General features: G+C 40.7%; 1 protein-coding gene across 1 annotated transcript; it reads right to left on the bottom strand.

Moving 5' to 3' along the window:
• Positions 1 to 584: 584 nt before the first annotated feature.
• Positions 585 to 23380, bottom strand: Hsd17b13 (hydroxysteroid 17-beta dehydrogenase 13). The gene is made up of 7 exons (XM_090343232.1): positions 22973 to 23380; positions 16797 to 16904; positions 15575 to 15706; positions 11831 to 11937; positions 7764 to 7901; positions 5528 to 5644; positions 585 to 869 (listed from the first exon to the last, which is right to left on the bottom strand). Exons 1-7 carry the CDS (start codon positions 23180 to 23182, stop codon positions 779 to 781), a joined length of 903 nt encoding a protein of 300 aa, XP_090199358.1. The 5' UTR covers positions 23183 to 23380; the 3' UTR covers positions 585 to 778.
• Positions 23381 to 23993: the final 613 nt, after the last annotated feature.

The raw sequence follows: 23993 nt of genomic DNA, 5'->3' as shown, positions 1-23993 counted from the left end.
GTAGGAACCTTTCTGTCAGAATGGAAAACTAGGAAAATTACTTTGTGCTGTAGAATCTGGTATCTGTAGATTACTTATAGATTAAAACTTATTTGTGAATAAAACATTTATTGAAGCACTATTTTTTAATTAAAAATACCTCCATCAAAACAGACGTCATTGCAATCTTTTGGAATACAATTTGGCAATATTTGTGCAACATTTACATCATTTGACCCTTTAGCTTAGTAATATTAAGTAATTTATTTTATAAAGTATTCCCACAAGGGCCTGGAGTTTGGCCTAGTGGTAGAGTGCTTACCTAGCATGTATGAAGTCTCGGGTTTGATTCCTCAGTACCACAGACATAGAAAAGCTGGAAGTGGTGCTGTGGTTCAAGTTGTAGAGCACTAGCCTTGATAAAAGCCCAAGGACAGTGCTCAGGCCTTGAGTTCAAGCCCCAGGACCGGCAAAAATAAATGTTTGCAAAAATTTGTAATCTTTCTGTAAAAAACACAGCTATTACCTTTTCATTTGGTTGTGTAACAGTCACTAGTCTTAGTCTCTTTCTTATGCTACAACAAACACCTCAGAGTGAGTTATTTATAAGTAGTAGAAATTTATTTCTCAGTTCTCTATTTTTGAAAAATAGAAATACAGACAATTAGTCCCACTTATTCAATTGTAGATAATGCCAAACCAATGTTTTTAATATTCATAGCACTGAGGGAAAAATGGTTGCAGCACTGATTCTAAACTTAGGTTCAGATCATAAGTGTGCATACATCTCCGGTATATTTTATTTCTTCTTGGTTTTTTGACCAACCAGTGCTTCAAACTGAATATTCTGTACACGACTTATAGCTGCCAAAGCACGTTCTGGAAGAAACCTGCGTTTGAAAAGAGATGGAAAAATTCTGATATTAAATCTTTGCTATCACAGTGTCTCTCCTTTTGCTTTGTTGTTAATCAGCAAAGCCCTGAATTATCAGGCTGGCCTTTCTTCCCCAATGTCTGTCTTTCTGATGTGTATGACATGTTTTGCAAAGTCATATTAAAAATCAGCTTGTATGTTGGGTGGTGGTGGCTCATGTCTAAAATTGTAGCTACTTAGGAGGGTGAGATCTGAAGTTCATTGTTCAAAGCCAATGTGAGTTGATAAATCAGTCAGATTTTTGTCTCCAATTAAATAGCAAAAAGCTGGATTAGAAGGAGGTATGGTTCAAGTGATACAGTGAAAAAGGTAAGGAAGAGTGCGAGGCTCTGAATTTCAGTGCCAGTTCTGCATACAGTCAGCTGGTATTGTTGACCTGTATTGTTTACAAATGCTGGATTTACTGATTGGGCCTTGGAGGGTTGGGAGGTGGGTGAATGAGGAAAGACCCAATCTGGGAAAACTTGTGTAGGTCTTTCTAACTACACGCACAAAGAAATGTTCTTTTTTTTTTTTTTGCCAGTCCGGGGACTTGAACTCAGAGTGGGTATACTGTCCCCGAGCCTTTCTGTGCTCAAGGCTAGTACTCCACCATCTGAACCACAGTGCCACTTCCAACCTTTTCTTTTTATGTGGTACAAGGAATTGAACCCAGGGCTCCATGCATGCTAGGCAAGCACTCTACTACTAAGCCACATTCCCAGCCCAGATACTTTCATACTATTAATTGCACATGCCAATAAAATTGCCTCTGTAACAGAAGTTAAGTGCAGAGAGTATGAGCAAGTTGTTTCTCTGTTGCTGACCTACCATGATAATTCCATAATGATACAAAAATTTTGAAGGCCCAGAATTGTATAGGGGTATGCCTAGAAGAGGTATCTTTACAATTTTTGTCATGTGCATGTCAGCTCTGATTTTATTTTCTTTTTATTTTCTAATTTATTTTATGTTTTATTTTTATTATTTTTTTCCATTGCATGTGTATGTGCCAGTACTGGGGCTTGAACTCAGTGCCTCACACTATTACTGGTCTTTTTCATTCAAGGCTGGCACTCTACCATATGAGCCATATCTGTACTGCCCAGCTCTGATTTTATAATTTCAGCATTAATATGATCTATTTTAGCTAAGGAGGTTTAAAGTAGAAAGATGAACGAATATGCTAACTATATTAATATCAAAGTGTATGTCAAAACAAAGAATTTTACTAAAGTACTTTTAATATCTCTACTAAAGAAATAAAGTTTGTAATTAAACTTTTCTCATTATGAAAATTACAGTCATGCACAACAAAGCAAATGAGCATGAGATCCTGAGTGCCAGCCCCAGAGCCAACACACACACACACACACACACACACACACACACACACACACACACAGATCACTAATGAGATGAAGGTTGAAGGATTGTGAGGGTTGTTTGTTTGTTTGTTTTTTTTTTTGCCAGTCCTGGGCTTGAACTCAGGGCCTGAGCACTGTCCTTGGACTTTCTCAAGGCTAGAGTTCTTCCACTTGAGCCTCAGCACCACTTTCAGCTTTTTTCTATGTATGTGGTAATGAGGAATTGATCAGAGTCTTTGTGCAGGCTAGGCATGCACTCTACCACTAGGCCAAACTCTTGGCCCAGGATTGTGAGTTTTAAGCCAGTCTTAGATACATAGCAAGACCTTGTCTGAAGAAAATAAAATAAAAATGAAGAAACAAAAAAAAGCACAAGATGAAGTAAAAAAAGAAAAAGGGAGGCAGAAAAAGGCTCAGAAGAGGAAAAGAAAAAAATTACAGAAAAAGGAAGAGGAGAAAGAGAAAGATATAGAAAGGAATGAGGAGGAGGAGGAGGAAGTGGAGGAGGAAGAAATTACTGAAGAGCATGAAAGAGGAAGAGAAGGAAGAGGAAAAAGAAATGTCAAAAGAAGGTGAAGGAGCAGGAGGAAGAGGAAACATTACAGACCAATGTAGGATTGGAAGTGTGGCTCACATAGTAGAGAGCTTGACAAGAGAATGCAAGACCTACAATTAAAATCCTAGTTCATCTTCCCCACTCTCCCCAAAGAAGCAAAAGTACAATCAAGCTGTTTTTGATAAAAACTCTTATCAAAATCCTGGTAGCTTGCAACTGTAATCATAGCAATTCAAGAGGCTGAGATCTGAAGATCATGGTTCAAAGCCAGCCCCAGTAAAAAAGTTCAGGAGACTCTGCAATTAACCACCCAAAAGTCAGAAATAGAGCTGTGGCTCAAGTGGTAGAGGGCCAGCCTTGAAACCAAAAGCTCATGAACAGCTCAGGTTTTGAGTTCAAGCACTATGACTGACATAAAAACAAAAACAACAATAACAACAAAAAGCAGCAATAAAAGGGAAATTCATGGGCTGGGAGCATGGTCTAGTGGTAGCATGCTCACCTAGCATGCACGAAGCCCTGGGTTCAATTTCCCAGAACCACATAAACACAAAAAGCCAGAAGTGGCGCTGTGGCACAAGTGGCAGAGTGGTAGGCTTGAACAAAATGTTTAAGCCCCAAGACTGGCAAAAAATAAAAGGAAATTCCTTAACATGATAAAGGGCGGCTGTGGGGGAAAATATATAGATGTCATTGTACTCAGTCTTGAACGACGGAACACTTTTTTTCTTAGATGAGGAAGTGTACTTGCATTCATATCCTCTCTTATCCTATTTGATATTGGACTGTTTGCAGCAAGCGAATAGAGAGAAGGCATGTAGATCGTAGATGAAAAGTTTGGCAATATTGCAAAATGTGAGCACAAAATATAAAATTGAATGGATAATAGTAGCCTACAATGGGGAAGAGAAACTTTATAAAATGCTGTTTACAATAGCATCATAAAACCATGAAATTCCTTGTGATAAATCTGAGAAAAAATGTGTGATATTTGAACACCAAAGACTTGGAAAACTTGTCTAAAGATTTTAAAGAATGCCTGCCTGCCTGCCTTCCTTCCTTCCTTCCTTCCTTCCTTCCTTCCTTCCTTCCTTCCTTCCTTCCTCCCTCCCTCCCTCCCTCCCTCCCTCCCTCCCTCTCTCCCTCCCTCTCTCCCTCCTGCTCGCTCACTTGCTTGCTTTCTTCTTTTGCCAGTCCTGGGGCTTGAACTCAGGGCTTTAGCACTGTCCCTGAGCTTCTTTTGCTTAAGGCTAGCACTCTACCACTTGAGCCACAGCACCACTTCTAGCTTATATTTCTGTGTATGTGGTACTGAGGAATAGAACCCAGGGCTTCATGTATGCTAGACAAGCACATTCCCAGCCCTAAAGAATATATATCTATATCTACATCTATATCTATATATTTCTATATAATTTGTTGGTCATGGGAGTTGAACTCTCGGCCTAGGCATTGTCTCTGAGCTCTTCAACTCAAGGCCACAGTGCTACTTCCAGTTTTCTGGTGGTTGCTTGGAGATAAGAATCTCACAGACTTTGGTGCTGGGGCTGGCTTTGAACTGCGATCCTCAGATCTCAGCCTCCTGAGTAGCTAGGATTACAGACACGAGCCACTGCTCTAGGCTAAAGAATGTTTCTTAAAGAAAAAAAATATTGTGTTCTTGGAATGAATAACTCAACATTGTTAATATGTTAAGTATCCTCCAACTGATCTACAGATAAAAAAGCAATTCCAATGGAAACATTTTGTTAAAAAAAAAATAGTGACTAGCCAGGCACTGGTGGCTCAGGCTATAATCCTAGCAACTCAGGAAGCTGAGATCTGAGGATCCAGGTCCAAAGCCAGCCTGGGCCCGAAAGTCCATGAGATTCTTATTTCCAATTAACCACTAGAAAACCAGAAGTGGCACTGTGGCTCAACGTGGTAGGTGAGTTGAAGAGCTCAGGGACAGTGTCCAGGCTCTGAGTTCTAACTTCACAACTGGCCAAAAAAATAAAATAAAATAAAAGCGCCTTTGTTAACTATATTACTATATTACATTCTCTTAAAACTATTTTTCCATATGTGGAAGCTGGAACTAAATTATAAACAAGTGAAAATATTTACAGGTCATATGCATATATTCATAAACACATTGACTAAAGCATAGTTATACACAGGGAAGGATTCCTTCAAACAGCTCACAGTTTAACACAGTGAATACCAGGATTCTTGGACCTGTGTTGTCACGGGTGGGGAAGGTCAAGAGATAAAAGGGTAGACCGATGGAGAGAGGAAGGGTGGACAGATGGACTCACCATTCTCAATGTACATGAGTGAAAATGGATCGAGGTAACTTGAGGATATGAGCAGGGTTGGGAGAGGTGGAAGAGAAGGACGGAAGGGTCAACATTGATTGAGTGCACTGCATTCATAAAATGATATGTTGAACCAAAGTCCCTTTGTATAACTATGCAAAGGTATTAATAAACAAAAAAACCCCTCAAACAACAGCAACATTGTTTTTCCTTCGGTGTGAATAGTTTTCAGCAAAGATTTGGTAGAGATGGTAGGTGTAAAGAGAAGAATCCTTTTTTAGAACGGAGAAAGGAATAATAGAGGCAATACAGCTCTTCACCTAAGGATGGAGAGTTTCCATGGCAGCTTTCACAGTGGAAGACTGTCCATAATAATAGTTCTATTGTGTCGTCAGATGTTTTGTGCTCTACTTACTTTTCCAGGATTAGAGAAATATTGATATATGATGGAACAAAAATCATTTTCTTGTTGGTAAGTATTCCATCTATCAGACTTCTTGCAACTTCATCGGACTCTAAAATTGGCCACAATCTATGATGGAAAAGAAAATACATTTATTTCTCTTTTTGGTTGTATTTATTTATTTAGTTTAGTGCTAGGGATTAAATCCAGCCCCTCACCTATGCTATGTGCATGTCCTACCACTGAACTGCACACCTGTCCTCTCAATTTTAATTTTTTCTAAATTGGTAACAGTAATAAAACCGACCTTTTCATCAACTTTGTACTTATGGCAGGTACCTGTGGCATATGCCTATAATTCTAGTTACTTAGGAGGCTGAGATCTGAGAATTGAGGCTCAAAGCAAGCCCAGGCAAGAATGTCCAGGACTCTATTATCTCCAATTAACCATCAGAAACGCTGGAGACAAAGCTGTGGCTTAAGTAGAAGAAAGAGCACAAGCCTGGAACAAAAAATTTAAGGGGCAGTTCCTAAGTCCTGAGTTCAAGCTCTTCCCAGTATTGGCACACAGAAAATGTTGACCTAGGATTTGTTGACTGAACTGATCAAACACTTAGGTGTCAAACACTGTTTTAAGGCTTTGCATGTATCATATTAATCTTCTCATAACAACTCCATGAGACAGGCAGCTTTTATTATTGTGTAAAGCTTGTAAATCAGGGACATGGAACAGAATGAAATTAGGACATTGTGTTGCTTAGATTGCCACAAATACTAGTGACGCTGGGGTTAGAACTCAAATTCAGGAAGTAATGACTCTAAAGCCCACTATCATAACCATGGAATGTTATACTATCTGGCCCAAAGCAAGCACTAGATCATGATTTTTTTTTTTTGCCAGTCTAGGGCTTGATATCAGGGCCTGAATACTGTCCTTGAGCTTTCCTCAAGGCTAACACTCTACCTCTTGAGCCTCAGTAGCACTTCAGGCTTTTTTTCCTATGTATATGGTACTGAGGAATTGAACCCAGGTCTTTGTGCATGCTAGGCAAGCACTCTACCACTAGGCCAAACTTCTGGCCCCTAGATCATGAACTTAACCCTCATTTTCTTTATGTTGGAATGAGGACTGAAAGTATTCCAGAACTGTGCTAGAAAAGCCATCTCTGTCCTCCTGTCATCTCCTATATAGATCACCATGGAAATGAAACAAACAGAAACACTTGACTCTTGGCATTCCTCAAAGTCTAGTAAGGCACAGTCTCCAAGGAAAAGCCCATGGCATTTCAGGTAAGCTTAAGGAGTGGAGGACCAGTCAAGTTTGGAAAATGTTAGAGGACTGTGTGTTGGCATCATACTACGGAAGCGTTGAAGAGGCATGTGGTTTCACCTTGTTATGCCTTTTGGAGGATAACCACTGAGGGAAAGGGATGTTAGGATTCTATGTGGAGGCCTGGTTCCCTCCCTCCCCTCTCCTAGATAAGCGTCTTCAGCCCACTCATTTCCTGAGGTACTTGTCTTCCCACCACCCCCTTCCACCCATGCATGGCGCCCAAGGGCGGGTTCATTCTTTTCCTGAGCACAAATAAATACCAGTTGCTTAGTTATTGGTAGCTGATCAATACTGCTAGTCGTGTGTGTGTGTGTGTGTGTGTGTGTGTGTGTGTGTGTGTGTGTGTGTGTGTGTGTGTGTGTGTGTATCTGGTCCTGGGACTTGAACTTGGGGTCTGGGTGCTATGCCTGAGTTTCTTTTGCTCAAGGCTTCTGATCTACCACTTGAGCCACAGCTCCACTTCAGGCTGTGTGTGTGTGTGTGTGTGTGTGTGTGTGTGTGTGTGTGTGTGTGTATGTGTGTGTGTGTGATTAGTTGGAGATAAGAATCTTACGGACTTTCTTACCTGGGCTGCCTTTGAACCATGCTCCTTATACTTCAGCTTCCTGAGTAGCTAAGATTACAAGTGCTGGTTCCTAATATGGTTTTTTTTGTTGTTGTTGGTGGTGGTGGTCATGGAACTTGAACTCTGGGCCTGGGTGCTGTCCCTGAGCTCTTCAGCTCAAGGCTACCGCCCTATCCCTTGAGCCACAGCACCACTTCCAGTTTTCCAGTGGTTAATTGGAGATGAGTCTCACATATATTAGTGCCCCTGGCTGGCTTTGAACCATGATCTTCAGATCTCAGCCTCCTGAGTAGCTATGATTATAGGCATGAGCCACCATGCCCGGCTTCCTGTGATTTTTTTTTTCTCACCTTGTACTTGGGTTTTTGGTGAATCCGGTGTTCACAAAAACTGGGCAGAGGCATGAGGTTTTGATGCCAGTTTTCCCCAATGCCTCAAGTTCTGCGGTGAGACCCTTGTGGAAGCCAACAGCAGCAAACTTGCTGGAACTGTAAGACAATCACCCAAGCATTGTTACTCAACAAACAACACTGTGCTACAGTCCCTAGCTTCCTGTGAGCAGCAGGAAGCCATTTGTTTGAGAACAAGCACTAAAACACCTAGAATCTTCTAGTTGAGATTTTCCTGAGAAGATAAAAAAGACTTTCATTTTCTTATATTATTTAACAGAATTCTGAATTTCTTTTTAAAAAATTTTTTTGGTGCTAGAGATTGACCCCAGGGCCTTGAACATGCTAAGAATCCAATCTACCACTGAGCTGTACCCTCAACCTCTGTAACTCATTTCTCAACAACCAATGATAGTAAGACAACAATAAGAACTTTGACCAATTTAATGTGAGATTTTTCCATTCAACTCATTCAAGTTTCAAAATGTTTTCTAGTCACTATATTGTACTTACTTTTTGCCAGCACTTGAGATTGAACTCAATGCTTCAGGCTCATACAACTTGTTTGCTCATGGCTGGTGGTCTGTCACTTGTCCTATGCCATCAGTCTGGCTTTCATTTGGTTATCTTGGAGAAGAGAGTCTTGTACACTTTCTTACCTACCTGAGCTGGCTCTGAACTTTAGTCCTCTCAATGAGCCTCATGAGTAGCTAGGTTTACAGGTGTGAGTCAGATCTCCAGGCCTTTGGCTATAAAATTCTTTCTTTCTTTTTTTTTTTTTTGTTTGTTTTGGCTTTCCGACATGATTTCTTTACAGTGCCTTATAGTAAGTGCTATGAACTATTCTAATTTTTTTCCTATGTAGAGTCATTGTGAAATTCTTATGTAGAGTTTTAAGGTATTAGACACCACTTTTTCCCCCTCCAGTCCTAGGGCTTGAACTCAAGGCCTGAGCACTATCCTTGGGTTTTCTCAAGGCTAGCGCTCTACTGCTTGAGCCATAGTAGCACTTCTGGCTTTTTACTATGTACTGAGGAATCGACTCCAGGTCTTTGTGCATGCTAGGCAAACACTCTACCGCTAGGCCACACTCCTGGCCCCTAGACACTGCTTTATTTTTCATTTTTTATATATTTTTTTATTGTAATTAATAGAAGGGTTACATGATATTTGCGAGATAGATGATGCATTAATTCCTATACATTGATACCCTTTCACATGTCTTGGTCCCCATTTCCCTCCCCGCCACCCCCACCCCTCATCTTGTTTTCCCCTGTTCCCTATCCAATTTCAAATAACCAAATACAAATATATTTGATATATCAAATAACAAAGTGAGATACTGTAACAATATGAGATAACCAAGGGACAGCAAAAGAGATGAGAGATAACATAGTACCTTAAGAAAAACAATCATTCATTATATGGCTTATGTTTCCATATCCTAGAGATCCTTTCATTTAGCGTCCTACTATATGGTCTTTTGTATCAAGGTTTTGCTCTATTGCAAATCTCTGCTAGTAGAGTCCAAGGTTTCTACTGATTATGACAAATGGGGGAAACCATTGAGCCTAAGTTCCTTTGAGTCTGGCTTACTTCACTTAATGTGATTCTTTTCTAAGTCTTTCCATTTCCTAGCAAATGGGGCAATGTCATTCTTTCTGACAGCAGCATAAATTCCATTGTGTACAAATACCACATCTTGTTGATCCACTCATCAACTGAGGGACATCTAGGTTGGTTCCATATCTTTGCTATGGTAAATAGTGCTGCAATGAACATTGTTGTGCTGGTGGGTTTAGTATGTCCTTGTTTCTGGATGATTGGGTAAATGCCAAGTAGTGGAATTGCTGGGTCACAGGGGAGCTCTATGTTTAGTCTTTTGAGGAACTGCCATACTGCTTTCCATAGTGGTTGAACGAGTTTGCACTCCCACCAACAGTGTAGTAGTGATCCCTCCTGGCCACATCCCCTCCAGCATCTGTTGTTATTAGTTTTCCTGATCCTGGCCATTCTGACTGGAGTGAGGTGGAATCTTAGAGTTGTTTTGATTTGCATTTCTTTTATGACCAGAGATGTTGAGCATTTCTTCATGTGTCTATAGGCCATTTTTGTTTCTTCTTCAGACAAGATTCTCTTTAAGTCTTTGACCCATTTTTTAATGGGATGGTTGTTACTTTGGAGATTAGTTTTGGATTGATTCAATTTTTTGAGCTGTTGATATATTTTAGATATGAGGCCTTTGTCTGTTGTATGGTTGGTGAAGATCTTCTCCCACTCTGTACGCTTCCTAATTCCTATGTCCTTTGCCATACAGAAGCTCTGCAGTTTAATGCAGTCCCAGCCTTTCTCTGATTTGTTGTGATTCTTGGTCCTTATAAAGAAAGTTTTGACCTGTGCCAAGGAGGTCTAATGTATCTCCTATTCCTTCTTGTAAAGTTTTCAGAGTGTTGGCTTTTACCTCCAGTAGACACTGCTTTAAAAGCCATATATGTCTACAATGGCACCTTGCTCTGCCTGCACTGCCATTTATCTGAGTTCCTGTCCACCCTGTGGTACTCTTTCTCCCCCGGCTTTGCCTTCGTTGGGGATTCAAATTTTAAATATCCCTCTGAATACATGCCATGCCACACATTGTCTGTTCTATACCTAGATTGAATTTTGAATGTGTATATATAAATCAACAACTTTCAAGACCCGATAATATTCCATGAGTTGGTAGAAAATTTCTGAGATTAATATAAAACAGAAGTAGGAAAATAAGTGAGATATTATAAGAGTTTTCAAAGAAAGAATATTTAGTAAACAGTGCCTTCATCCCCCTTCTTTTTATGTCCATCATAGGGCATCTGTGTCATTTAATCAAGTAGGTGCTCTCTTTCTTTCTCACTTATTTATTTTTGATGCTAGTACTGGGGCTTGAACTCAGGGCCTTGGGATTGTTTGTTTGTTTGTTTTTGGTTGGTGATGGGGCTTGAACTCTGGGCCTGGGTGCTGTCCCTGAGCTCTTCCGCATCAAGGATAACATCCTATCCCTTGAACCACACTGCCACTTCTGGTTTTCTGGTGGTTAATTGGAGTTAAGTCTCATGGACTTTTGTGACTGAGCTGGCTTTGAGCTGCTATCCTCAGATCTCAGCCTCCTCCAGTCTCTCTCTCTCTCTCTCTCTCTCTCTCTCTCTCTCTCTTTCTCTGGCTCTCTCTCTTTTTCTCATGCCTGTGTATGCACACAACACACACAGAGGAACTTTTACTGCACACAGCAATATATTTTAATCCAGAGGTTTCTTCATCTTGGGCACCCAGGCCACAAGAGAGACTTGTGTTCAAACCTCTGCATCGTTTGCTGGGTAGTTTGTGTATTGTCTAATTCTTTGATCAACATCTAATCATTCTAGCATATAATGGACCCATCCTTTCTGGAGATATCATTTTATTATATTGTTCAACCGAGAAGTTTTCAAAAAATTAAAAAAGAATTTTAAATAAAATTATTTCATTTTATTGTTTAAAAATTATTCTACGTTAAAATAGAAATGCTGGGGGCCGGGAGTTTGGCCTAGTGGTTAAAGTGCTTGCCTAGCATGCATGAAGACCTGGGTTCGATTCCTCGGTACCACATACATAGAAAAAAGCCAGAAGTGGTGCTGAGGCTCAAGTGGTAGAGCTCTAGCCTTGAGAAAGTCCAAGGACAGTGCTCAGGCCCTGAGCTCAAGCCCAGGACTGGCAAAAAAAAAATAAATAAAATAGAAATGCTGTAAGTATGAATTATAATGTTGTGAACATTTAAAAGTAGGCAAATAATACCAGGCTGGTGGTTCATCCTGTAATACTAGATATTCTGGAGGCTAAGAGACACTTATCTTCTACTAACCAACAAAGCATTGAAATTAGAGGCATGGCTCAAATAGTAGAGTGCCACAAGAGTAAAACATCTGAGCAAGTGATTGAAGCCAGGAATTCTAGCCCCAGTACTGATTCAAAAGATAACTAAGGAAATAATGGTACCATTTGTAAATAATACTCACCAGTATGGGATGAGATAAGGAATCACTCCATGGCCACACACAGAAGCCACGGTGACAATGTGACCATAATTTCTCCTTATCATGGATGGAAGAAGAGCTTTGGTGACCTGAAAGTTGGTGAGAAAGAACAACAATGACACCTACACAGGGTCTGCTAAGGGTTTGTTAAGATAGAACGGCATTTGAGAGAGCTTTCACAATGACATGATTCTATGCTCATGTCTACACAAATAGTAAGAAAAAAGAAAATGAACATTTGTTGGTTTGAGCCAGCACTTCAGAAGGACTCTGGATATGTCACAGTATTCTGGTTCTGTCTTTCTTTTTCCTCCCTTCCTTCCCTCCCTTCGTCCATTTGTCCCTTCCTTCCTTCCTTCCCTCCTTCCTCCCTTCCCTCCTTCCTTCCTCCCTTCCCTCCTTCCCTCCTTCCCTCCTTCTTCCTCCCTCCCTCCCTCCTTCCTTCCTCCCTTCCCTCCTTCCCTTCTTCTTCCTCCCTCCCTCCCTCCTTTCCTCCCTCCCTTCCCTCCTTCTTCCCTTCCCTCCTTCCCTCCTTCCCTCCTTCCCTCCCTCCCTCCCCCTCCCTTCTTCCCTCTCTTCCTCCCTCCCTCCCTCCCTCCCTCCCTCCCTCCCTCCCTCCCTCCCTTCCTTCCTTCCTTCCTTCCTTCCTTCCTTCCTTCCTTCCTTCCTTCCTTCCTTCTCTTGTGTGCTAGTCCTGGGACTTGACCTCAAGGTTTGGATGTTGTCCCTGAGTTTTTTTGCTTTTGTTGTTGTTGTTGTTGTCACTGCTCAAGGCTATCTACCACTTTGAGCTGGAACAACATTTCCAGCTTTTTGGTAATTAATTAGAGATAAGAGTCTAATGGACTTTCCTGCCTGGCCTTACTTCAGATCTCAGATATGGCTGAGATTCTTAGATCTCACCCTCCAGAGTAGCTAGGATTACAGGCAAGAGGCACTGGTACCCAACTGGGTCTTGCACTCTTGCTTGGCCTTTGCAGTTAAGGCTGGTGCTCTAATATTTGAGCCACACCTCCACTTTGTCTCATGGACTTTTTGCCTAACTAAGTCTTGATCCTCAGAGCTCAGTCTTTTGAATAGCTGGGAATTCAGGCATGAGCCACCAGCACCAACACAGCCTGCCATATTCTTCTCGTTGTTGTTTGTGTGGCTGGGAGAGATGCATCATAAGCAATCACTGTATCATAGAGCTATACTCCACTCCCAAAGAGTATATTACTATTCATGTATTATTATTACTGACATTTTTCTTATTGCTGTTCTGGGGTTTGAACCCAGGTACTTGGGCTTGCTAGATAGGCATTTGAACCACATTCCTAGTCCATATAATATTATTGAGGGAGAAATTCAGAGTTTTTATATCAGAAGGAATTCCCTGTATTAGCCTGTGACTTTGTAAGGTTTGGGTTTGAGACTTTATCATTTCAATTGGAAGATCTGAAACCTTATGTATATATATCGACACAGCTTAATAAAATCAATTAAGATTTCCATTCTGATCCACAACCATGATGTGCCCAGAGTAGATTCATTATCTCCATATTTGTATAATAATGCTATTTGTACCAATATTTATGACTGTTATAGGAAACAGAAGTCTTTTTTTTCCAAAAAGCTTTATCATTCTGTGAGAAATATAAAAAATGCTGTATTCAAATTTTATAGACCACTTCCCATAGATTCTGTGCAAATTTATAGAGCCAGAACTGTAAAACCAAGCTGACTGCATCTTCCTGGCCCTCAGAAACTGTAAGCCAAGAGGGAACTTTTTCTGGTGTTGCTAAACTTACAGGTTTGAGTATGATATCTTGTTTAGCTGCAGATAACAATATAGAAGTCTCCCAAAAGTCTGGTGGGCTCAATAATTAGACTGGGAAATATGATCTTCCAGAACCCTGGTTTTCCCTGTGTTCTATGTTAATTTTGAAATCTTACTTCAGTCTAACCAATTGTTAAATCTCCTTCTCTTGCCCCTCTCCCTTTTCCTCTCCCTCCTATTTCTCCCCCTCTCTGTCTTTCTCCCTAGCAGTACTGAAGTTTGAACTCAAAGTCTAGGCTTGCTAGGTAGGGGCTGTACCACTTAAGTCATGCATCTACCTCCTTCATTGCATGAGTTATTTTTTTCAGATATGATCTCACAATTTTTATTTGGGGTCAACCTTAGACTGCAATCTTTCCACATATGCCTTCGGTGTACCTGGAAAACAGGTATAAGCCTTCATAATCAGCTTATTTGTTCAGATGAGGGGTGTCTCACTAACTTTTAGTAGTCCAAAACGACTACTTTTGGTAGTCTCAAACTATGAGACTCCCTACCTTCACTTCTGGAGAAGCTGGGATAATAGGTATGAGCTGCTGTGCCCATCTGTAAGAGAGGTCTTTTGAGTTCTTATAGATGTCTAACTTTCAGCATGCCATAAGTTTCAGAGTTCTAAATCACCCGTACCCTTGTATACATTGAAATAGTTACTTCTGATACCTTTTTTTTTTTTTTTGGTGGTTGTGGGGCTTGAACTCTGGGCCTGGGAGCTGTCTCTGAGCTTCTCAGCTCAAGGCTAGTGCTCTACCACTTGAGCCACAGCGTCACTTCTGGTTTACTGGTGGTTAATTGGAGATAAGAGTTCCTGGACTTTTGTGCCTGGGCTGGCTTTTAACTGTGATCCTCAGATCTCAGCCTCCTGTGTAGTTAGGATTACAGGTGTGAGCCACTGATTCCTGGAGTACTTTTTTTTTCTTTTATGATTTAAAAAAAATTTTTTTATTTCAATGTATAGAGGGGTTACAGTTATACTCACCAGACAGAGGGTGCATACTTCTCACACACTGATATCCTTTCTCACGTTTTTGTCCCCATTTCCCTCCCTCCACCTCTCCCCTCATTTTTCCCCTCCTATTTCAAATAAACAAGTAAACATCTATATAATATACCAGGTAGCAAAGTGGGATACTGCAGCAATATGAGATTAACCAAAGGGCAACACAAGAAAGAAAAACACAATACATAAAGAATAACAGTCACTTATAAATAAGCTCTTGTTTCCATGTCCTGTAGGTCCATTAATTTGGGCCTCATCCTATAAGGCCTTATGTATCTAGGGTTTGGGCTATTGTAATCCTCTGCTAGAAGAGTTTTAGATGTCTCGGGTACTTCTGATACCTTTTTATTTCTAAGATTCCATAAAGGGAGGTTACAGATGATGGTTCATTGTATATATTTACTTTGAATAAATGTGCATTGACAATAAAACTCCACAAACATTTGTTGAAGATCAGGGCCACGCCAGGTTCTGTGTTAGGTACTTGTAGATAAGACAGACCAAGTGGCATACACCCTGGTAGACTGTGTCTATTTGACACGCTTCCTTCCTGTCAGAGACTCTGGGACTTCTGGTGATGCTTATGTTAAGAAATAAATTCCCACTCAAATTTCCCACCCGAAATACATGAACTTGATTATCAACTTCATGCATCCTGAGAGAAGGCACAGGAGGATTTTTTTTTTTTTTTTGCCGGTTCTGGGGCTTGAACTCAGAGCCTGAGCACTGTACCTGAGCTTCTTTTGCTCAAGGCTAGTACTCTGTTACTTGAGTCAAAGCACCATTTCTGGCTTTTTTTCTGTGTATGTGGTACTAGGGAATGGAACCCAGGGCTTCGTGCATGCCAGGCAAGCACTCTACCACTAAGCCACCCTCCCAGCCATCAGAGGTATTTTTGATTCACACTTACCCAAAAGTGTCCTAGGATATTGACCTCAAACGTTTTGGTAATCTCTTCATCCTTAGTACTAAGAAGGTCAGCTGGGTAGATTGCGCCTGCGTTATTCACTATGATGGTCACATCACCCACTTCTTTCTTTACCTTTCAAACGGAAAGAACACATTCAGGAAGCCTGCTATTTAAACTCAAGATTTGGCACGAATACCACTCAGGGATAGATTTAAAAACAAAATCCTACTGGGTGAAGCGAAGTATCTAAGAGTTCAGCCATGAAAAAATTTCTAGCTCAAATAGTAGATATAAAGAAATCTGCCAAAAAGATGGGCTAAAAATGTTAAACATCTGCATTTCAGTAACTAGTGTTATTATGAGCTCTTTGAAAGTTTATTAACAAAATGTATGAAAAAAAGTAAAATTAGCATTTGCACTACATAAATCATGATAATTATCACCTGTTTTTGTTCTTTTCTCCCCCAACCCCTTACTAAAGCTTCAACTCAGAGCTCAGAGCCTTAGGCTTGCTAGGCTGGCTCTCTACTACACTCTCAGCCCCTGACAAAATAATTCTAAAGTACTAATTGAATAATCCTGCTTTCACCACCCACAGGCTACATGACCTTTGTCTGGCTTAACCTCTTTTGAGTCTTAACTTGCTTATCTAGAACGTGTAGCTAATAGGATCATTGAATTAAATTAAATTGAATTTAAAAAGAATAAACAATTGAGGCAGGGAGTTTGGCCTAGTGGTAGAGTGCTTGCCTAGCATGCACGAAGCCTTGGGTTTGATTCCTTGGTACCACATAAACAGAAAAAAGGTGGTGCTTTGGCTCAAGTGGTAGAGCACTAGTCTTGAGAAAAATCCAAGCACAGTGCCTAGGCCCTGAGTTCAAGCCTCAGGTCTGGCCAAAAAAAAAATTGAATCTATCTATTTGTCAATCTATCCATGGCATATATGTATATGTATATATGTATATGCACATATGTATATTTATATATATGTATGTGTGCATATATGTATATATATTCACAGCTACTTCATTTGGTAGGTAAGACTAATTTGTTATCTTTAAATGGTTGTAGAATGGGGTTTCAATTCCACATGTGAACTTATGTGTACAATTCATCTTGATTAATGCTGTCCCTTCCACCATCTGTCTCTCCAGTCTAATTTCCTTTCCCCCATCACTGGCAGGAGCTGCAAGCCCTCTGCTGCTGGTGACCTGCGCCTCACCTGATTCACGGAGTTGTAGATCTCCTCTCTGTTACTGCAGTCCACCACATATGCGTGCACCTGGACCCCTAGTTTCCTGCACTCCGCTGCAGTTTCCTCCACACCACGCTGAAATTGAAAAAAAACACAATAAAAAACAAACCCCCACCCCAACCAACATCTAAACACTGTACAATATTACTATTCTGTAAAATGAAACAACACAGAGATTTTGCTAGTCATTCACATATAAGTGTATAGCACACAGTAAGTACACAGAATTCCTGTATCTAAAGCAAACGCTGATGGACCAATTTATACAAATATAGTGAAATGAGAAATCTGCTTATATCTGTCTCTTCTACAAGGCTATGGTGTTTCACTGAAACATTAAGTTTGTGAAAAATAAAATGTAATCTAAAGTACTCAGAAAAAAAAAAACAAAACCCCAGATTCAGCAGAGTGGAAAATGTATTTAATAATTTGTAAAAATTTTTTTTGCCCAATTGGTGATAAGATTATACCTAGCTTTTCTGCTTGGGTCTTGTAGAAGAAAAGCAAAAGCAACACAAACAATAACGCAAAAAGAAACTAGCCAGCAAAAAACATCTTTTCTGTTTTTGTGTTTTCAGCTTTTCCTTTGGAGGTTCCGTAGCAGGCAGATTGTCTAAACCAAGCTACATTTGCAGAATGAAGGATATTCTGGATGATCCTACACTTTGAGGTGATATAGACAGATTTGAGTACAGAGAAGGAGGGAAGATTCAGTAGCTAGTTTAATACAACTTGGATGAGCGCCAACTATTGTGGCAAGTCACAATTCTAAGCAGGCACTATTGGCTCATGCCTAGCTGCCAGCTACCCTGGCTACTTAGGAGACTGACATCTAAGGATCCAAGTGCGAAGCCTTGGCAGGAAAGTCTGTGAGACTCTTTATCATCAACTAACCAGCAAAAAGCAGGTAGGGAAGTGTGGCTCAAGTAGCAGAGTACCACTTGAGCCTGTACATTTTTCTTGTGTGAGACAAGAAATGAAGGGGAAAAAAGGATCCTAATTTGAGAAAAATTCCACGTGGAGACCATGTTATTCTCCTAAGACATCATGGGATGTTCTTCAGGTGACTGAGTGAAGACAGGCCAGGACCACTGGCTCAAATGTCATTTAGACATAGTTTTGTACACAACTTGGGGACACAGAGACATTAGCACTGTGGTTTTCCTGCCTTTGGAACAGCAGTTGAGAGTAGATGTTTGAGCCACTATGCTTCCCTCTTGAAAATTTTATTTTTCATTTTCTTCAAGTTTTGGTACCTATTGACTTATATAGGGAGGATTATCATTAAACATTACACTTTCTCACTGGGCACTAGGGTTTCACTCCTGTAATTCTAGCTACTCAGGAGGCTGCGATCTGTGGATCAAGTTTCAAAGCCAGCTTGGTAGAAAGACCATGAGATTCTTATCTCCTCTAAGTGGAGATGTGGTTCAAGCAGTAGAGTACTAATCTTAAGCAAGAAGCTCAGAGACAGCACTCCAGCCCCTGAGTTCGAGTTCTAGGACCAGCATCACCTCCTCACCCTCTCCCCCACAGTTACACTTTCTCCTTTCACAGCTGCAAGCTCTTTTCTATGATGAAGAAACAAGAATGTCTGAAAAGTCCTTTTCTTGTCCTATGAGGTTGAATGTACTATGGTACTATTGTTGGGATCCACCATCTAACATTAGTCAGGCAGTTTTCCCTAGCTTGGTGGCCTCCCGGGGGTCCTTTGTATTTTACTATTACCCTGGAGTAGCAGCCAAGAGATGAAATCCAGTAGCAAATTCGGTGTCCTGTCTATTTGGAGATTGCACGAGTAAAATGAGGAGTGTGTTGGAAGTCTTTTTCACTGACTTCAGCTTCAGCTGGAAGCTTGCTTGTTGTCAGATGGCAAGAACCACTGTGTACTGTGCATTTTGCCTTTTATTTCAGAACTTGCATCAGAAGCTCTGACCGAAGCTTTGTCAGTCTCCAGTGTTATCACTGAAGCTAACACACAGCAAGAAGGATTGCCCTGTCTTTTTGCTTTAGGGTCAACTGCACTGGGCACAGTCACTTCCCTGCTCACTGAGTTCTAAAGCAGCACTTTAAGTTCAAAGGCTATGCCTAATATCTTGGAAGGGAAAAAGAACCTACAAAAGGCACTCGGTAGCTTCCTGGACCAAAGGAAATTGGAGTTACATGTACAGCCTTATGGTAAATTATGGAATAGCTTCAATGTCTAACCATGAAATTCTGGGATTCAAAGAGAATTTACAAAGTTAGATTCTTTGCCCTTCCAGTTAAAAGAAGTTTTAAATAATTTTAGGACTTCTTTCTAATTTTTATGTTTCTCTTATTACTAGAATTTTTTTCCTCTAGTCCTGGGGCTTGAACTCTGGGCCTGGGTGCTGTCTCTGAGCTGTCCCTTAAGGGACTTGAACCACAGTTCCACTTCTGACTTTTTGTGGTTAATTGGAGATAAGAATCACATGGACTCAGGGCCAAGAGTTTGGCCTAGTGGTAGAGTGCTTCCTAGCATGCACAAAAACCCAGGTTTGATTCCTTGGTACCACATATACAGAAAAAAAAGCCAGAAGTAGTGTTGTAGCTCAAGTGGTAGAGCTCTAGCCTTAAGAAAACCCAAGGACAGTGCCTAGGCCCTGAGTTCAAGCGCAGGACTGGCCAAAAAAGAAAAAAAATCATCTCAATCTCATGGACTTTTCTGCCTGGGCTGGCTTTGAATTGTGATCCTCAGATCACATAGCAAATCCTATGTGTGAATCACCGGTATCCATCTTACTATTAGAAATTTAAAAATTAAGAAAAAACATGAAGTAAGCACAGCCCACTCCCCAAATAATACATCTAGAAAGAGATTGGGAGACTAAATTTCATCGTCTTGTTCATGGATTTATAATAGTTATGCTTTAAAAAAAATAAATACCGGAGAAGAGCAGACAACAGTTTTCTCAACTTGTAAGTTCTTGCCTATTCTAGAAGTTTCACAAGAATCTCTTGGAAAACCAGACCCATGCCAAATCATTTTTTTTGTCATGCATTTTTTATCAGCTCATCATGTACATACAGCTATATCTGAAGAGTAAAGAAGTAACAACTTTTCTTGAATAATATTCTCTACCATCCAGAGAGGGCCAGACAATTTGTTCCCTAGGTTTTAGAGACATCTTGAAGTGTCTAAGAAAATAGTGAACAATGAGACATGACAACAAAGAACAAAAATCTCAATGTGACAGTTAAAATCCCAATCAGCGGGGCCGGGAGTTTGGCCAAGTGGTTAAAGTGCTTGCTTAGCATGCACGAAGACCCGGGTTCGATTCCTTGGTACCATATACATAGAAAAAAGCCGAAGTGGTGCTGAGGCTCAAGTGGTAAATCTCTAGCCTTGAGAAAGTCCCAGGACAGTGCTCAAGCCCTGAGCTCAAGCCCAGAACTAGCAAAAAAAAAAACAAAATCCTAATCAGCTTCTCAAAAAATACTTCAAAGGGGCTGGGAGTTTTACCTAGTGGTAGTATGCTTGCCTAGCATGCACCAAGACCCCGGTTCTATTCCTTAGTACCGCATACTTAGAAAAAAATAGCTGGAAGTGGTGTTGTGGCTCAAGTGGTAGAGCTCTAGCCTTGAGGAAAAAAAAGTCCAAGGACAGTGCTCAGGCCCTGAGTTCAAGCCTCACCACTGGCAAAAAAAAAGTACTTCAAAAATTTCCTGACTTTGAAATTCATAAACTTTTTTGGGCATATATATATATATCCATGGTTTTACTGAAGGAAAAGTAATATAAGATTAAAGTTTATTTGCATTGATGATGAGTAGTTAGTATTTGGAAATCGCAGTGTAAGAAAAATACAAATACTAAAGAGAGAGCCTAATGATACATAGGTATTTTTTTTCTTTTTGTCTGTCATGGGGCTTGAACTCTGGGCTTGGGTGCTATCCCTGAGCTCTTCAGCTCAAGGCTAGTGCTCTACTACTTTGAGCCGCAGAGCCACTTCCGGTTTTATGGTGGTTAATTGAAGATAGGGTCTCATGGACTTTCTCTTCTGCCCAGGCTGGCTTTGAACTGCAATCCTCAGATTTCAGCCTCCTGAGTAGCTAGGTTTATAGGCATGAGCCCCCAGCATCTGGGTGTACATAGATTCTTTTTAATCTTTTTTTTTTTTTTTTGGCCAGTCGTGGAGACTGAAATCAGGGCCTGCGCACTGTCTTTGGGCTTTCGCAAGGCTAGAACTCTACCACTTGAACCACAGTATCACTTCCAGCTCTTTTTCTATGTATGTGGTACTGAGGAATAGAACCCGGATCTTCATGCATGCTAGGCAAGCACTCTTACCACTAGGCCAAATTCCCGGCCCCAGGGTTTTGTTTTTTTTTTTTTTTTTTTTTAACACAACTAATGTTCACCATGTACCAGCCATCATGGTAAGCATTTAACTTATATCATTCTCTTCCCCGAGTAGTACTTGCCAAATTTGTTTCTTTAAAATATCACATAGATTTCTGCTTCATGCTATTTGTTTCTTTCTTTGTTTTAATTGTTTTCTTGTGTGGGGAGTTGTAGTTGGTCTTGAACTCTGGGCCTGGGCGCTATTCATGAGGTCTTCAGCTCAAGGCTAGTGCTCTACCATGCTGAGCCACAGTGCTACTTTTGGTTTACTGGTGGCTAATTGGAGGTAAAAATCTCATGGATTTTTCAGGCCTGGGTTGATTTTTGGACCATGACCCACAGATCTCAGCCTCCTGAGTCGTTAGGATTACAGGTGTGAGCCATTGGCACTCAGCTTGGTTTAATTTTGATATTTATTTTTGCCAGTCCTGGGCCTTGAACTCAAGGCCTAGGCATTGTCCCTGAGCCTTTCTGCTCAAGGCTAGTGCTCTACCACTTGAACCACAGTATCATTTCTGGGTTTTTCTGTTTATGTAGCATTGAGGAATTGGACCCAGGGCTTCATGCATGCTAGGCAAGTACTCTACCACTTAGCCACATTCCCAACCTTTATTTCGACAGTCTTTTAAAAGCATGAAAATCTAATCCAACTGTTGGTGGCTGATGTCTACAATTCTAGCTATCGAGGCACCTAAGATGTGAGGATCATAGCTTGAAGCCAGTCTGGGCAGAAAAATGACTGAGATTCTTATCTCCATCTAGCCACCAAAAATCTAGGAATGGAGTGGAGGTGTGCCTCAAGTGGTACAGCACCAGCCTTGATATTAAAAAAAAAAAAGCCAAGTATACCAGGTACTGTTGGCTCATGCCTGTAGTTATAGCTACTCAGGAGGCTGAGATCTGACAATCGTAGTTCAAAGCCAGCCTGGCCAGTAAAGTCAATGGGACTTTTATCTCCAGATAAACTGGAAGTGGAGCTGTGGCTCAAAGTGGTAGAGTCTTGACTAAAAGAGTTCAAGTCTGTGACCAACGACAACAAAAAAAGCCAAGTGAGAGCACAGGTCTTGAATGCAAGCTCTAGTATTGGCAAGCATGCACATGCACACAAAGACACACACACATCCGCTTTTTAAAAAGTATAAAATTATTCTTTGCTCAACAGAATGTCCACTGACCAATTTGGCCCTTTTCAGTAACTTGCTATCCCCATTGCAGGAATGAAAAAACTCAACTGAGCTTGGGGGAATGTGAGAGGCCTAATTTCAACAGCTTGGCAGGTGCCACCTACTACATTTTTGTTATCAACTTCAAAGCCTGCATATTAAAAGTCACTGCTAAGCTGGGTACCAATGGGTCACATGTATAATCTTAGCTACTCAGGAGGCTGAGATATGAGCATTGTGGTTTGAAGCCAGCCAGGGCAGGAAATTCCATCAGACTATGTCTCCAATTAACCACCAAAAAAAAAAAAAAAAAAAAAAAAAGAAAAGAAAAGAAAAAAAAAAGAAAAGCCAGCAATGGAGCTGTAGCTCAAGTGTCTTGCATTTGCCTTGAGCAAAAAAGCTCAGGAACAGCACCTGAGTTCAAGTTCCAGAACTGGCACAAAACAAAACAAAACATAGTCGCTAATCAATCTAATGTAAATGTACAGTAAGACTCCAGGGAATTTATCACACTTTGGAAAAGAAAAGTTCAAAGAGAAGCAGATGCTAATTCAAATCCTTTAGAAAACATAGGTCTCACTTTGTATGTTAAAAAGACTGGCAGGTTTATTTACCTTATTAATATCCCATAGAACCAGTCTGCTTTTCCGCTTTGCGAATTCATAGGCAGTCAGCCTGCCTATTCCATGCCCAGCTCCAGTGATGAGAACAGTCTCCCCCGCCACTGATTTCCTCCTTCGGGGAAGGCAAAACTTCACCAGTGCCTCCAAGTAGGAGTAGATAATGGTGAACAGAAGCAAGAGGAGGTCCAGGACAAGGTTCATGATTCTGCTCAATCCTCTTCCAGTGACTGAGTCCTTGTGTGGTTCCAGGAGAGACACTGTCTGCTCAGAACTCCAGAGAGTGGCAGCTGGAAATGAAGCCTTGAGTTAGGTTTTCTAATGGGTCAGATCCACCTTGAGGTTTTGAAGAGAGGCCAATTCAAGTAAGAGCTCAGTGCAGGTAAGGGAACCCAGCACGGTGTACTCTTTGGACTTGCTTATCAGAGGCACGCTTGTTTCTGGGGATCAACATGAAATTTCGCCTTTTGAAGCAATGCTAGAGCTATTGCGTCAGCTAATGGCTTGTTGATCTTTGTAGAGTTTGGAAAGCATTTCCACTGAATAAGATTCTGAATAGTATAGCTGAGAAAATTTTAACGAGAGTAACTCATTCTAATATGAAGAAAAGTAACGTTAAATTAAAAGTTGCCTAGTTTCTTTCATCTTTTCTTTGCTTGACATGTGTGGCGCTGTGGGACAAACTCAAGGACAAGCTTTGTGCATGCCATGAGGGCTTTCTCCTACCAAGCTGCATCGCCAGCCTTCTAGTTTACTTTTGTGTTATGAGGGCTTAAGTTTAGAGGTAGCTAATCTTAATCTATTTTATTCTTCTTTCATAAGCATTGAGTTTCAGCTGGATAATCACTTTATATGTAAGACCCTTTTCCCTGAAAATCTCCAGAACTGGAGAGAGCTATTTACATTGCACAAATCAATGCCCGTGGGACAATAGTAAAAGCAATATTAGAAAAGTTATCAGTACTCTCAATAGTGCTGTGCTTTCTGTCTCAGTCACTTCAGGCTGCTGCAATGA

Source organism: Megascapheus bottae, chromosome 13 (genome assembly GCF_031878675.1).
Source record: "Megascapheus bottae isolate mThoBot1 chromosome 13, mThoBot2.hap1, whole genome shotgun sequence".
Classification (NCBI taxonomy): domain Eukaryota; kingdom Metazoa; phylum Chordata; class Mammalia; order Rodentia; family Geomyidae; genus Megascapheus; species Megascapheus bottae.
The sequence above is the reverse complement of the archived record's forward strand: the minus strand, read 5'-3'. Positions and strand labels throughout refer to the sequence as shown.